Here is a 17,402-nt window from a genome sequence, read left to right as displayed (position 1 = left end):
AGGAATGCCTCTGCCTTCATACTTCAAGATACTCTCTTCAGAAACACATATGGGAACAACAAAATACAAAGGCAACCTAAGATAAAAAAAAAGTTTCTTGCACTTAATCTGAGCAGTCACCAAGGTCTTTTCATGAGTATTCAAGCCCACATGCTAATTACATATTCACACTGACAGCTACAAAAATCCTTACTACTAGATAATTGTATTGTCCTCAACACCTTCCCCTTATTTTCAGCCAGATAAGCCATTTTCTTTCAATCTTGAGCTGTTCATTATTTTCACTGCAGCACTCCCCTGCCTTTCCAAGGCTGCAATTAAATCCTATATTTAATTTTAACATCCAAGACTGACTGTTAAAAATGCCTTGGTACTCTCATTCTTTGCTGTTTCAAAAGATGCTCTTTTACCATTACCTAACTAGTGCTGTTTCCATGCCTTGTAAGCAGTTCACATCACAATTCAAAGATGTAATTTAATGTACCATAATTTTCCACTATCAGCCAACACCTCCTCAGGTCCCAAATCAAAAGTATCCCTTAAGTCAAAGTGCAAACTTATCCTGAAAAACCCTCTAAAGTAGCTGTGCAGTACTGAGTGTCAAAGGTAGGACAGATTTTGCAAGCGTTAATGAGAGATATATCCAAAGCTCACTATTAACCAGGGCAAGCTTACTTTTCAGAGACTCTGTAGCCTTCGTTGGTAGTCACTGCTTTGTATTTCACATTTCCTTTGGTCCGCTCCAGCTCATCACGCCAGTCCTCAAGAGTATCAAACATCACAGTTTGGTTTCTTCCGTCTGTGCAGATATCAATGTTAACTGTGCAGGCTATCAAAATTCTAACATGAAATCATTTTTAAATCAGTCATTTTTTGTTAAGGTCAGCAAGCAAAACCTCTCACGTACAGAAAGCCTCTATACAAAGATCTCTAGAACTACCTGAGAGGGGGTTGTAGTGAGGTTGGGGTCCATCTCTTCTCCCAAGTAACAAGTGATAGAAGAAGAGGAAACGGCCTCAAATTGTGCCAGGTGAGGTTTAGATTGGATATTAGGAGAAATTTCTTTACTGAGAAGGTTGTCATGCACTGGAAAAGGCTGCCCAGGAAATTAGTGGAGTCATCATCCCCACGTATTTTAAAAACATGTAGATGTGGTGCTCAAGAACATGGTTTAGTGGTGGACTTGGCAGTGTACTGGATTAATGGTTTTACTTGATCTTAAACATCTTTCCCAACCAGAACCAATCAGTTGTATGATTCTATAAAACGCCTTTGTGTGACACACTGCTTCTGTCTGATCTTAAAACAAATCTTCCATCAAATACTTACTGAACTAATAACTTCAGGAATAGTTTCTTTTACAGAAACTAATCAGGTCTTACAGAACTTCTGTACAGTTGAGGGTGTTCTCACATCTAGCCAGGATGCTGTGCAGCAAATACCACTGCATACTAGTGCATCTAATAATATAGACTTAATGTAGAATTATCATACCAAAAGTCTTTTTTCAATTCAGATACTGCATTTCATTTGAAGTTTATTCTTTCATCATGGATGATGAAAACTCCATGGATGGGAGTTTTGTACTGAATAGAACATTACATTTCAGGCATTTGATAAAAGCAGAAAATAAATTACATCAGAAAACTGATTACAGCAATTCAGTTTTATGTCATTTCAGCTAAGAACAATTCCTGGTTTTAGCCACCTCAGCAATAGTTAAGACAGCAGATTGATTGAGCCTCAGATCCTGCATAATAATCATATAATATATGGAATAAGGTCAATTATTTTAGACACCTGGCATAACTAAGTATGCAACTAAGTAGCAACATTAGCTAACAGTGAAATATTAAATAGATCTAGAATTTCCACAGAAGATGCATTAGAGAGTTTCTACTTGCCATTGTAAGATAAGCTAGATGAAATATTTACAGCTGGAAACAGAGTATTATTAAGGAGCTATAAGGGACAAGTTAAGATTGAGACTATCTGATCATAAGAGGTCTAAAACCCAATTGCCGAAGCCTACTTGGCTTGTCCCTAACAACTTCATAAAGAATGAGACCTAGGAATTTATTAAGACAGTTCCTAAAATCTGAAAGAATTCTGGTGCAAAACTTCAAAGTTGCTATAAAACATAGGCTTCTCCCATATTTGCTTAGTGTCTACCTGGAAAAGCTTCCTGATGTTTGTAGTCCCAAACTGAACACCAGTTACATATGAAGCCTGCAGACACTATCTGAGCCAGAAATACACCCTTGAAGCAATGGCCACCAATGTATTCCTGGACTGTACTAGGAAAACCATGGCCTACAGGTTGAATGAGGTGATGGTTGTTCTCAGCTCAGCACTGGTGAGGCAATATCTGGAGTGCTGAGTTCCCCAGTCCAAGACAGGCACAGGCCTAGTGAACCAAGTCCAGTGAAGGCCCATGGAGATCACTAAAGCGCTTGAAGTGCCTGATCTGGAGACTGAGAGCTGGGAACATTTAGCCTGGCAAAGAGAAGGCTTGGCAGGGGCTCAGAGGGGCAAGAAATCCTTCCAGTGCATATAAACAACTGACTGGGGATGGAAGGAGAAGAGTGGAGTAAAGAAGATCCATCTAGACTCAGTGGTATCCAGTAACATGACAAAAGGCAGTGTGCACAAGCTTAACTACAGCAAGTCCCATTTAAATGTAATAATAAACTTTTCACTATGAGGACAGTCAGATAATCAAACAGGCTGTCCAGAAAGGTTGTGGCATCTCAATCCTTGGAGATATTAAAAACCCAAGTAGATGTGACCCTGGTAAGCTTCCTGTATTAAACCCTAGTCTAAACTGGCGAGATGGAAAAGAAACATCTAAATTATCTCTAGAGGTTTCTTCTAACCTCAATGATTCTTTAATGACACAATATATTTTGGTCAGTATCTGACTAAGACATCTGGTACATCAAAACTTCCTACCATAAATGGAACAAGTGTTCCTGGTGCATTAAGAATCAGGTTCCTAAAAACAGAGCTATTACTGAACTGTGAAACACACAAATTCTTATTTTTAATTTTGCAGCTTACTATATTATTCAGCCAAGTATGATCAAATGGGAAGATTATGTAATAAGTTAGCTGTAGAAGGAAGTCAGATGTCCACTGGAATCTTGCTATGTAAACCTATGCTTTTTTTGCAGTTGCCTGGGAGAAGCAGACCGCTTCCAAATACAAGCAAAAATAAGGGAAATACTTTGTCAGATGCCACTGAAAGTGTAGTAATTCAAGAATCAAGAGCAGGAATTTTGGTTCACTGCAATAATACAGAAAAAAAACATTGATAAAATAAGCAAAAATATTTTCTAGATGAGAGCACTGCAGACAGCAGCACATGAAAAGCATTTACACATCTTGACCACTGCTGAGCTTTCAATCCAGTCATGCCACTCTTGCTTGGAAAATTGCTGTGCAAGTACACTATGGGACAGAAAACAGTAGTAGACAATTTATTTTTTTAGCAACAAGTCTACCATGCGTAGCAAGATAATTGTTTGAGGCTATCCGCCAGCAGGGAAGAGTCATAAGCTGAGTACAAACTCAGCTATCAAGTGTCCCAGACTGCTTATGGAACTAACAGTATGCAACAAATGCAACTTAAAAACAGAAAAACATTTACCTGTGTTGTTTGGGGCAGCTGATGCATAAGAGAACAGAAACAAGCGTTTAAGCAGCTTAGGAGTCTGGCTATGATGAACTATACCACTGACGATCTAGGAAAGGACCAAAAATTAACACCCAAACACAGACTAAGACTGCCATGGAAAAAAAACCAAAACAACCCAACTTCTTTTTAACCCCCTCTCCCAGGTCTAAAACAAAACTGTTAAATGAGTTTTATTCCTAACAGCTGACAACTAACTTTTAGAAAGCCTCCTCCATTGTCTGCAAGACAATATACCTACTTAGCTTAATGAAAAGTATTACATCTGTTCAACATCCAGAATGACTTATTTAAATAAAAGGTAGTAGATTCCTAGTTTGAAGTTCATATTAACCTGCTAAAAGAACTTAAGTTACAAGGAAAACTGCTTTCAAATGAAAAAGGCTGAAATCTAAAATTATAATAAAATTGTAACACAACAGAACAGTTTTACAAGTGTGTCTGAGCTGAAGCTAATCTCATTTGGTACTCTCAAGCTCCAGTTTTCTTCAAAAAGCCATTGCACCTGATCTTTAACTACTGTATGTAATATTTAATTAGTGAGGTTAGCTAGAAATCAATGTCTTACTTTCTCAATTGTGAATGATCAGAAAATAAGTTTAAGGGATATCTCAGGGTGAATTCCATCCTTCCCTCATCCTCACAACTGAACACCCAACACTAAGCTTAAAAAAGAAAAATTAGGTTGGTGTACTTACTCTTTTCACTTCCTCTTCTTTTGTGTATCTCAGGCAGAAATGAAATACTCTAAGGTCTTTACAGTAGATAATTAGTGTCTCTGGGTATTTTCTCAGTTGTCCAGTTAGTAGTTTCTTTTTCTCATCATAAACTGCAATATTAAAAAGTCTAGGTAAATATCAAAAAGGACTCTGTCGTCAGTGGATAAAGCTCTCCATGCTTGACTTTTCAAAATTCTCAAGAAACTAATTCAAGCCCAATGTTAAGCAAGTCAAAACAAAGATACTACAACAGACTCAAGCTTTTGAACTAATACACCCACCTTGCTGTTTTTAAACCCACTTAAACTACTTCCTGCAAGGTAGAAATTAAACTTGCCAGCCACTCAGTGATTATTTCTGTTCACAATCTGGCTACATAATACATTCAAAGTTTTGAGATGTGTAAATAAAATAATTTACTTAGTTTTGCCTGAGGGAAAGCTCCCAAACAACTGAGATAATTCTAATTTCCTAAAAATAAAAAAATAGTTTTTTAAACTACCATAATCTCCCAAGGGAGTCCTTTGTTCTGTTCCGTTTGAGGATGCATCACTTAATGACTTCCAGTGCAGCCAGGTAGGCCATGCTATATGAAACTACAGCATGTTTCATAACCAGACTCCACTAGTCTTTCCATAGTTCAGTCCTTCACCACCATTCATAAATACTCAGAATCCTCTAGTTCAAATGCAGGCTTCTCAATGAAGCTTTCCTTAGTATTTACAGATTACCAGCCCCATTTCTTTTTGTCTTTTTTTAGCAACACGAATGCTTTATTGCAAAACACTAATTGATTTACTCCTGTGCCCAGCGGAAGTAGTATAGTCACCATCCCTAGAGATATTCAAAAGATGTGCAAATATTGTACATAGGGATGTGCTTTAGTGGTGGCCATGAAAGCATGCTAGGTTAAGAGTTGGACTTGATGATTTTAAAGGTCTTTTCCAACCAAAATGATTCTGTGATTATATTTTGAAGACATCATGAATCTCATAAAACAGTCTCCTCAGACAAACAAAATATATTGTTTGGGAAGCTGGTACCTGTACTGCTCTGCAGTGCTATTGCTCAAATGAAGTAAAAACCTCCATATTTTTAAAAATAGTTGGTACACTGGAAGAAACTTGTGCACTAATCTTAACCAAACACTTTTCACAGTACACTCTTCTCTGCTTTGAATCATGGCATTTTGAAAGAATTGTCTCGTCTGTCCTAGCAAGAGGTAGCTCTGACAAGTATGAGGGATAAGACTGTACTTGTAGATCTCTTATCTGTCATTTCATTATTAAATATAACTGCAGTTGTTTTTTCCACACCACCCACTCCTAGTTCCAGAGTTACACTACTATCAGTTAACCAAAAACAATATATGTGTAGAGGCAAAAAAACTAGCATTACAAAACACTTAGGAGATGTGAGGCCTGTTAAACACAGAGGAGAAAACTGACCTACCTCCATATAATTGGTCTACACATTGCAGGGTTATGTCATTTTCTCCAACAATCTTATTCTTAAATTGTGGATCCTGGAACATGAAAAAAATGCTTAGAAATTTCACACTACTAGGCAGTAACAACTCACATGTAAACAATGTATTCAGTACCTATTTTAATATCAGCATTACTACTTGTTCTCATAAGTTGTGTAAGGCAGAACACTGGAGAACGGTTACCAAAATAGAGATAGATTGCACAGGCATAGTTTATAAACTGCAGATTCACATTTATTTAAGCCTCAGCCATGCTTGAAAATGTTGAGAATTTTTACTTTTCATATAGCTTCAAAGCATGCATTTCCATGAAGTCACTTAAACTAGAATGATTGCAGTAAACAGGAAATACAGTAACTTGATATAATCCAAGCCCTTTTATGACAAGTTTCCTTGCTGTGGGAATCTGGCAGGAAATAGAAAGTCTTTTAAAAGAACAAATATCCCAAGAAAATTCTAAGCTAAAAGCCAGATTTATTAACGAGTAAAAGGAATTCTCTTATCTGCTTTTTTTTTCTCAAACTTGAAGTGATTTGGTGCTCCCTTCACTTCTATAACCTCAAGAGTTCAGAGTTAAAAATTACATTTCAGACAATGCCACACAATTAAATGTTGTTACACTAAATATTACCAGAAGGCTGATGTACACTGCATCAACAAATTACATTTTACATGAAGACAGCTCTGAACAGAGTTAACCTCATTCAAGTTACTTCCGTAAGTAGACCATGCTACTCTCAATCAGGTGGCTAACAATGAACTTTTGTTAAGAGAAGTACAGCTTACTCGGTATGTTACAAAAGCAAGACTTAAGGTTAGTGATTCAACAGAAATTAGTATGGTCACTACCAACTTCAGCATAAGTCTCATGTGATCTCTGGAAAGGGCTCTGCAGCTTTGTCCCAATTAATTCCAGAAGGTTCATATTTGGTAGCAGAAGCCTTAGTTTAACATTTAAACTCCCTAAAATTTTACCCCAAGAAACTTCCATCTACAATCAATGTGAGTCAGAACATACTATTTTCATTCTACTTCACTGTCAAGATCACCCAGCACTCAAGAGCCATATACTATGCTCTTGTTCACTTTTATCCCCTAGATGGACCAGACTGTTTGAGATGCTTAGGCATATCAAAAAAGGTGTGGTGTTACCATTCCCCTTTGACATTTAAATGTGAACACCTAAAACAGAGGAAGCAAGAGTCAACTGATTTCTAAGATTTGGGGACTTTTTAGCCTTTTTAATGTTTGCCAGGTTTTTAAAAAACACCCACAATTTGAATGAAGTAATTCAGAGCTTTACTAAGTCACATAAACAACTATCTAAAGCATTTCCACTGAAATGGTTCTGCATCAAGTCAGTCAGATGTTATACAACATCAGAAGTATGTTTGACATTATCTAGTAGCAACTGCAAAAGTGTAAACAGTCAGAAATCAGGCTTAAACCAACTGTTAATTCAGTTTTCAAAATATTTAATTCTTTCAACTTCAGCTTCACAAAATTACCATCTCACAAGGTATAAAGTCATAAACTACGTCTAATGTAGGAGTCTGAATACAGGCTTGCAACATTTTTACTCAAATAATCATTAAAGCTTGAGGAAGAACATGCATAGACCAAGCAGATAAAGCCTGTCTGCAGCCATTAAAACTTTTCATAAATCAATATTGATACTGCATCTTATAAGAGGGAAAGATACAATTTTTTAGTCAGAAACATGGTAAGTCTTCAGAGCCTATTTGGTCATAATTAGAAGACTTGTTCTCCTACATTATCATCTGAAGAAGAATCATCATCCAGGAAAGCAATCTTGAAGTTTGTGCATACAAGTTTCCCATAGGTGCCGCGATTAGATCCATCCTCTGGTATATACTTGTATACCGTGCTTGCCTCACAAAGCAGCAATTCACCTGTATAAAAGAAACACTAACTGGCAACATAATCGATTGACATTTGTAATTGCATTATTTCAACTGTTATGTTAACATTATCTTCCTGAACAGCTTCTCATAACCATTATGCCTGAAGATAATTCATCACTTTTACACAAAAAGACTAAGAGGCAGCTCCTGGAATCAGCACATTAAGAGTTTTCCAGGTTACTAATACTACTCAAGAAGGACTGAAGGCTGTTCAACTGGACACATTTAATACAAGTTCTGTAACCAGAGGTACCTGTTATCATGGTCTACTCAAAGTGGTAGGAGAACAACTTGTGAAGCTGCAATGCATAACCAGACAAGTATGCAGTCACAAAAAACCAAAGCCCACTGAAGAGTAGTTAATACAGTCAATAGACAAGTTGAGAACTGTTTCAATTTTCCTTATTATTAAACTCTAGGGATGCTGGATCATTTGAGTGGATTATTACAAGTTTGTTATCATTAATTTTTCAAAGCTTTGACTGGAGGCATTGCTTATCTTACAGGTCCAGGGGCTATTCTAACATTCTCAAACACAAGTCTGAATAATAGCCAATGAAATTCTAATCTTAAAATTAGCAGGAACTGAACTTCAAGAAAGTAAAAACAAGTTTTAATAAGGCATAATGAGCCAGACTATTTGTCTTTCCTACAAAGTGCAGAAAACCCAACAGAACAATGCTAGTTTATTCTAAGCTTTTACTTGTATTTTTATCTTAGCATTATCACCTTTCCTGATCTTGAAAAACATTTTTAAGAAGAAAGAGTTGTAAATTTTATTTTTAAAAAAATCTTAACTGTGAATGAGGCATCAATAGGCCTAAGTATCCCATCGTAGAAGCAAAGCAACTAGAAAGAAAATTTCCACTAGTTCTTGGTCTTCAGTTTCCAAATGAAAAAAATCACTCAATTATATCTCTTAAGAAACAGGGCAAACTAAGTATAGACAGTTCTTCCCATGCAGCATACCTCAAGATACTTCATAACAGTTTCAATTTTTATCATTTTTTCAACAACCTGACAGATAAAGATATTTAAAACATTTCAACTTCTGTAGGTTGTTACAACAAAATAGTCTACTTCCTGAAACACTGGCACTGTTTACGTGACTGATTTTTTAGTATTTAATTCAATTAATACAACATACTTCAGTTACCTGGCAATAGGCGAGGACTTACTTCCTTTCCTATGGGTTCCTTTACGTGTATTTCCTAAAGACAGAACAAGTAATTATTACTTTACGGACTGTGCCTTCAACCCATGTTGTAAATAACAGCACCCTCTCTCTTAAATTTCTCACATTCTAGCAATAAGGCAATGTAAAATTAAGGGAAAAAACTTTCTAAATTAAGGAGAGTAAGTCTGCCATGTGCTACTTCCACTAAAGGTTAGTAGTCAACTAGCTAAATAATTAAGTGGGTTGACAACCACTGTGTCAGTTACAGTTGTGGACACAAAAAAGGAAACACATTATTTATGTAAGTAACAGAAATAAAGCATTACCCACACTTTTTAAATTCAGCAGATGTAAATGGATAAGCATAAACTTAGTATTACAGCACCATCTCCCAGAGTTCATTCATAAACTTTTCTGTTTAAGACAACACTTATTTTTAATGTGCCTTCAGTTTTTCAAGTGTCATCTTTCATTATCTGTTTTTCTTACTATTGCAATCAAGTTACTTAAAGAGTACTACCCAAGATTATAAGGAAAGGGATTTCAGAACCTCAGAGCCAAGAGGTAAAACCAGTCACAGGATATCCTTTAGTCTGGACCCAAATTGCACAAAGCAAACCTATTAAATTCTCAGTAACATTTATTCTAGCCTTGAGACACTGATAGTTGGGCTAAAATCTCCAGCCAAAACACTGTTAAGCTTGAGGACATGCTACACCCTTCCTGCTCAGCTAGTTCAGAACTTCCTCCTCCAACTCCAAAGCATTTCACATGCTTCACATGTAGTTGTTCTGGAAAACTGTTAGTTAATTGAAACCCTGCCACAGCAGTAAGCAGGCTAATTTTAGTCAACCAGCATCCAGAGTCAGACACTGCAAATAACAGCAATCAAAAGGAGACATAAGATGTTAACAATTTTGCTGGATTAAATACAGGGAAACAATAGGCTCTGAGAGCATTAAAAAAATCCCCTTTGCCATTCAACACTCAGAAGAGTCAAAACAAAGCTTGAAAGCTGCACAGAAAAGTTAAAACCACCAGGAAGCCATGTCATGAGAACAAGACATTAAAACAGGTTGAAAAGAGGCAAAGGTTATAAAATGAAAGTGGTGGTGGTGTGAAGGAAGGAATCTGCAACTACAGCTGGCAGCAAATGCAGAAACCAAAATATGATATGCTGCCTTCAACTTCCAATTCTGGATCTTCTACAAGTCAAAGTTAATGCTTGTCAGCTAAACAGGTTACTATGCAAACTTGGCTAAAGCTGAACACAGCTACATTCAGACAAGAAATACATACACTTTTTCCCAATGTTGTCTCTTCACCACTAGTGAAAGTTTACTAGTGCCTTTACACCTACATCTTCTACTACCACTATTCATGTGCAAGTAAATAGGACACTGTGCTCACAAACTCTGTGCCAACAATCACTGCTACTGAACAGTAAAAGCAGTATATTAACTAGGTATTTTCCCAGCAACTTTTAATTTAGGAGATACCCTAAGGCATGTAATAGCTACTGCTTACATAACACACACTGCTGAACTTTCATACTTACTGCTATCATTATCAGTTTATGTTAGTGTTGCCACATAAAACCTGATTTAAAAAAATTTACCCCAAAGAACTTCTCTGAACTTGTGTCCATTTGTTAAAATGCAATTAACCTTTTTATAACAAGGATATAGAGGCAAAAAAAAAAATTGAAATATCAGCTTGTGATTGGCATACAAGTTAAAACTATTATCTTCTGGAAGGAATGGATGCAGGCTGCACCAGGGGAGGTTTAGTTTAGGTATTAGGAAGCATTTTTTCACTCAAAGGTTTGTCAGGCATTGGAATAGGTTGCCCAGGGCAGTGGTGGAGCCACCACCTCTGGATGCATTTCAACGGCACGTGGACGTGGTGCTTAGGGACGTAGTTTAGTGGTGAGCTTGTGGTGTTAGGTCTAAGGCTGGACTGGATGATCTTGGAGGTCTCTTCCAGCCAGGGACATCCTGTGATTCTGTGAATTAGAATTTTAAATTATATAGCTTTAAAGCATAAGGGAGATCTCAGGCAAACACCAAAACTGCCTGGTAAAGTTCAGTTTCACTCTTCGTTGACAAAAAACCACTGACATTGAAATGCTTACTACAGAATCACAGAATCATTGAGGCTGGAAAAGACCTCTAAGATCACCATTTCCAACTGTCAAGCCAACAGCACCATGCCCACTGAACCATGTCCTGAACTGCCACATCTGCACATTTTTTGAACATTAACAGGGTGACAGTGACTCCACAACTTCCCTGGGCAACCTGTTCCAATGCTTGACTATTCTTTCAGTAAATAATTTTTTCCTAAAATCTAGATTCAATCTAAAGGCAGAATTCCTATAACAGCTTTCAAGAGCTGAGCCTTCAGAAGAGTTCTACTTGAACATCAACATTCATATTCCTGCAATAAAGTCCCAGTTATTTTAAAGACAGTTTTTATTCATGCACACTAGAGATAGCTAGAATGCAAACTGTGAACACTGCTGAAGAATCCATGCTGCCGTGCTTTTTTTCCAAGGGAGAATATTAGAGCACATTAAAGTCTATTAATGTCACATTGTGCACTTGCTCTTTAAAGAGATTTCTTTCTTCATAAATTTTTAACTCACTGTGAGTCACCATAAGTTGTGTAGGAACCCGTAAGTACAGCTAATGTCTCTACTATGTTTCAAATTTATTTTCCTAATGGATTTCAGTCTTGGGGCAACACAAATGTAAGACCAACTTAAAAGCCTGCTGACACTAAAACACATGCTCCTCAATACCCTTTTAATCAGTCATATAGTTAATACTCAACCACCCACTCACTCATTTTATCACTGGGTTTGTCTGACTACACAGTGAGGTAATTGGGCTCATAACATCAGCTGGAAATACATTTGGTTTTGTTGTTACTGCCTATTGTTAGCAGAACTGGCTCATCAACAGGTCAGATGAAACAAAAAAAAGGGAAGCAGGACAAGCAAGTCTCTCCCTGTCCATAAGCTACTAAATCCACTCAGACCTCAGGAAACTTCATCCTCTGACTCTTTTTTGAATTTAAGCATGCAAACACTTTCCATATATGATCACTGAAAGCCACATAGACCTCTAGATAAGATACTTCTTCATCTGTAGCTTCCCTATTACAAATGCCCCAAGCAGCATTTGAGACTTCTTAAGATGAAATACAGGAAACCCAACTGCCAGCAACAGCTAAAAGCATATAACCATAGGACACCATACAAATGAGGAAAATTTACTTTGATTTGCGTTAGAAATGATAGAAACAAAGACCTCAACTTGGCTGAAGGTTTTAGAAATTTCTTACAGGTGCTTCCCACCTGTGCACTTACCTGGTGCTACATTCCTTTTTCCAGATGAGAGTGAACAGTGGTAGGCAATACAGCAACACCCCAAAATTATGAGTTGTAACAGTACAGAGAGTACCAAACCACACCAAACCTGCAGGCTGACAGGTCACACCGTATTAATTCATGATACATTATCTCTCATTAGTTCAAACCTACTTCAGCTGATAGAAGTATGAAACCATGAACCAGGGAAGGGAGACAATATGCTCCTTCACATTCTCTGCTTCAATAGACAGGAGACAGAGAAATTGTCTGTCTTAAGGAAAGGGTTTCCTCTTCTTCCCTTCTTCTTACCTGAGCACAGGGAACAACTGTACAGTGTCTAAAACCCAGGGACTATATTCAGCTCTCCTACAAACACAGATTTAAAGGGGCCAAAATATATTTCCAAAGTTTTTTTTGAGAAACATCTCTTTCCCAAATTCTGAAGCATGAAAGAGCCACCATGTGTAAGGCAACATCAAATGAAAGCAGTAAGAATGAGTAGCAAGTTTGCTGTAACAACAGGGTCCTAAGGGTTAGGGCAGGAGAGGGTTCCCACATGACTCCTGCTCTTTGCCCTAAAGCCTCACCACAATTGAGAGCAATTGTGGACAACAATTTAGTAAAAAATTAAAAACATTTCCTGCATGCAAATATCCAGATTACTCTGATCTTGTCATAGAAATGGAATTTTTTTAGCAGTATTGCAAAATACGTATACAAGCTTGTTGATACTGCATGTTGCTCATTGCTCTTAACAAGTACTGTGCATACAGTCTGCAGCTGCAATTTGTATGCTGTAACCTTTGAACCTATCCTATCCAGCAGTGATGTTTCCATTTATCCTCAGCCAGGTTTCTGTGCTAGAGATAATTCCAACAAAAGAAAACAAGGGTTGTTGTTTTGTTGTTTGTTTTTCTGTAAACATACTGGGAAAAACATTATTGAATTGAAGATTGAAGTAAGGAAGGAACCAGTTATAACTTCACAGGTTTCAAGAGCATTGACTGAAACATGCATTCTTTAAAAGCTGACAGCAAACAGTGGTGTTGTGAGAACACAGAATATTCTTATGTTATTACATAGTTTTCCAAAAGTATTATCTCCACAGAAAAGTTCTACATACTGGTGAAGCTTGCATTGAACATCCATTTTTAATTCTTTACTTATACTTCCCTAAAAAACTAACAGAGAACTGAGATAGCTTATTTAACTATACATTTATCTTTACCAGTTATAAAACCCAAACTGTATAATGAAACACTTGCAAGTTGGTCTTCGTGCTTCAATAAGCTGATACAGTATTCCTAAGTAAAATAAAGAAAACTTTTGTCTAACAGCTCTACTGAAATGTCACGCAAAAAAGGAAATACCTGTGCATATGTTTAGCATACACTTTGTATTCAGAAATGAACCAAAATACATATTTTGTCTTTTCTGAAAGACTGTTTTTTGTTCAAACAAGCCTAATCCTGTATTGTAAACCATGCAGTCCAGAGCCTACTACACTTTAACAATAGTGCTGAAAATAATCTCTAAATGCTTTTTTTCCTTCCTTTCACATTTTTTCATTATCCAAAAGCCCATTAGATGATAGCTCATGTTTTCCATGTCTGTTTCATCTTTTATCCTTTCCTCTTTCCTTACATTGTCCTGCCCATCACTTCTGACATCAACACCCAGCTTCCTCTACACCAATCCAGAGCTCGGCTGTCCGTTCTAGTATCTCCTATTCCTCATGCTACTCTTAAATGCCCTCACTCATGTTCAGAACTACACCATCATAAAAGTTATCACTGCAGAACACACAATACTGTACCAAGATTTACACACAATGTGTTTGTAGCTGTTATGAGCCAAGAGCAGCGTATGATTTCAGATCAAGCATAAGAAGGATAAAAGTTATGCTCACAACTTGGTAGCCTGAGATATACTCGATTTCACAAAAAAAGCAGCATGAAGAGAAAAAAACTCTTCTACAGTTTAAGGGATAATACACATCCTAAGATTCTGTAAGAATTAACATGAAGGATTTAATTTATAAGAATGCACACACAAAAACTAACATTAAGCTTCACATTGTTTAATAACCAAACTTTTATTCAAACTGAGATGTTAAGGAAAACATGATCCAGGTTGCTAGCCTTCTAAATGCTTTCAGTTTTGAAATATTAGAGTTAAAAATCATGAAGTAGTTCACTGGTTCTTGTTTCTATGTCTCAATAGACAAATATTCCTGGTCTATGATCAGACATGTCAAAACATTGGCTTTTATACCCTAGTATTCACCCCACTTCCTGTAGGGTAGCCAAGTCTGTCCTGAGGGGAAGTGTGTCACTAGTATCAACATCCTACATTCTCGCTCTCAACAGACCATTGATTGATCTGGGGCTCCATACAGCAGAGCATAACTAGGATATATTTAGTCAGATGTCAAAAATGCTGCTTTTCCAGACATTCTGGGGCTTCACAGCGGAAATCATTTATGTTCCTTTCAAACAGCATTTTCTGTTCACCTCTTAATTCCATCTTGCCATAGATTAACATGAATAGAGTTCCTGTTTCTTTTCATATTTAAACAAGCGAATCCTAAAAGCACTTTAAATCTAGCTTCATTTTATTTTCTGAAAATTACCTAGTGTATCCTTCAGGCATTTGAGGACAGACTAAACAAGCTGGGGCTAGAACAAAACTCAGCTCTCTGCCTGTTGCTTCTTATTGGAGGGCTCCCCTAACCTCAAAGAAGCAGCTTTAGACCTCAAATAACTTTCCAGACAAATGAGGACAAGCCAAATGAAACCTACAGGTTTCAAGCAAGGAAGATGACAGCATAAGACTACTTTTTTTTTCTTTGTATAGGGGTTGACAAAATCCTTTTGCAAGTCAGAAGTATACACAGGCAAGGCTCCAGAAGTTCAGAGGCAAGTCCATCGTAACTCAAATGCTATTTGGCTGTAACCTCAAGCTCATTAAGTCCCTGAATTGCTATTTCCCACCTGTTTACAGAGTCTACCAGAATAAGCCTGATACTAAACTTATCTGTCACCTATACTCTTCCCCAAGCACCCAGTACTGGAAGAGGCAGGGTATTAGTCTGCCCTAATAAAGAATTACAGCATCTTGATGAAAGGAAAGTTCCCAGTTGACCAAACTATTTTCTGTGTAAGGTGGACTGAAGTATTTACACTGTTCTATCAGTCTAGAACAAATTTTAAATCTCGACTACATGAAATTCAACAGGTACAGGAAAATTGTGTTCAGGAAGTTGTCTCACAGGCACATGGAATGCAGTTGCTTAAGACACACTTGCTTCTGCTTGTTTTAGGATATCTAATCAATTTATTTTTTTTTCCCAGATCCCAAATTAGCCTCACAGGTTTCATCACATACCTAAATCTCTATTTTTGATTGTCAAAAAACTCACTGCAGTCTTCAGCTTCCTGTGTAACCAACCCATTAAGTCAGTTACAGGTTGTTGAAAAGAGAGCAATAACCAGCAGAGGAAAGAGTTAAACTTGCTTTACTTGTAACTGGAATCTGACCTCAGTTTCAGCAAGCTTTTCAATCTGTATCAGAGACACCAATTCTATGGCAGAAGTCAGGTCTGTATTTCAAAGCTTCTGCTGCAAAAGCCCATGAAATTATTTAAGTGCATCAAGGAGATAGTTAAAAGCATTATGAATAACTAACATGAATTACTGCAAGCACTGGTGCATCAGGATATTTAATTAAGATCTTAATCTTCCAGTATTAAATACCTTTGGTATTCTTCTTGCAGCAATTAGGATCATCTTTGAGGAGTTAAATTACTGTAGTTAGATTCAAGATAAAGTACACTTTACTGTTTGGTATCTTACTGCATTACATATATTTGACCTGCACATTTTCCCACTGGACGTCTTTTCCAGCAATCTTTAATGATCCAGCATCCTTGTTTAAACAGTGAAGTCTCTTTCAATAAGTCCAAGCAGTGAAGGTCTTACCTTTGCAAAATTCACTTTGTGTATTTGCACAACAGACATTGTAAGGTGAAAGACTGACCTCATACAGACGTTTGCTGACTCCAGAAACATTTGCACCTATCATTTACATACATTTTCACTGCTAAATACAAGATTGAAAGCTTTTAAAGTAAACTGATGAAACTACGAATCACTGGGGCAGAACAATGTACAAAAAGAATTGCTACCACAAAATAAGGACAGAAGTTTTCAACAGCACAGCTGACTTAAGCCGTAATAACTGCATTGGTATTTCAAATTGAGTGAAAAACAAAACAGCAGACTCTCCAAGGTCCAATCAGTGACAAACTCCGTACTCATTAACAAGACATACAAAAATCTCTTAAAAAGCTCTTGAGAGAATCGAACAACTAAGAAGAATTAGTGTGACACAGAGTGCAAAGAACTAAGGAGGAAAAAACCCCAACCACACCAGTGGCTAGTTTTCATGAAGACTGATCTTCCTAGAAAACAGCTATTTATCAGGAATAAGAATGAAGGAAAACAGAATAAAAATACTAATCTGATACCATCTGCTAACAACATGAGCGCAGTACATTTAGTCTAAAGCCACTTCAACCGAACTGCTAACTTCAGTTTCAATAAATAAGTCAAAGGGTAACAGGAAGAACAAAACTAAAGACATGGACAGCCAAGAGTTCATCACCAAGCTGCTAAGGGAAGAGATCCAGGGCTTTCCAGAGACAGGACTGAAAACAAGGAACTTGCAAAGACCGGGCACGCACTGGGAGTGATGTTAAGCGACGCCAAGAAAAAAAAAAAAACAAACAGGTTCAGAAATTCCCAGCTTACACACTGAACAGCCACAACGACAGCCTGACATGTGTTCGCTGCTTACTGAAGCAATTCAAGTGCATTACCGGGAAAATAATCAGCTTAAAACTCACCAGCCAAGTACACTGTGAAAACTTTCCCGAGAAGCAACAAGCATTCGGACAAGCACTTCCAAGACACCAGACGTGCCTCTCCCCCCCCAGACAGAACCCCCAACAACCCCGGAACC

At 37.3% G+C, this 17,402-nt stretch overlaps 1 protein-coding gene across 1 annotated transcript in view; it reads right to left on the bottom strand.

The window, feature by feature from the left end:
- The window catches only part of MTMR12 (myotubularin related protein 12), a 31,679-nt gene extending 15,280 nt beyond the window's left edge, over positions 1-16,399 (bottom strand). The window contains exons 1-8 of the mRNA XM_010008771.1: positions 16,361-16,399; positions 8,984-9,038; positions 7,676-7,815; positions 5,866-5,938; positions 4,393-4,523; positions 3,650-3,743; positions 676-799; positions 2-76 (exon numbers count right to left, since the gene is read on the bottom strand). Coding sequence (XP_010007073.1) covers positions 2-76; positions 676-799; positions 3,650-3,743; positions 4,393-4,523; positions 5,866-5,938; positions 7,676-7,815; positions 8,984-9,038; positions 16,361-16,399 — 731 coding nt within the window. The remainder of the gene's footprint in view (position 1; positions 77-675; positions 800-3,649; positions 3,744-4,392; positions 4,524-5,865; positions 5,939-7,675; positions 7,816-8,983; positions 9,039-16,360) is intronic.
- Positions 16,400-17,402: the final 1,003 nt, after the last annotated feature.

Source organism: Chaetura pelagica, unplaced genomic scaffold, assembly GCF_000747805.2.
Source record: "Chaetura pelagica isolate M959 unplaced genomic scaffold, ChaPel_1.0 scaffold31, whole genome shotgun sequence".
In the NCBI taxonomy this organism is placed as follows: domain Eukaryota; kingdom Metazoa; phylum Chordata; class Aves; order Apodiformes; family Apodidae; genus Chaetura; species Chaetura pelagica.
The sequence above is the reverse complement of the archived record's forward strand: the minus strand, read 5'-3'. Positions and strand labels throughout refer to the sequence as shown.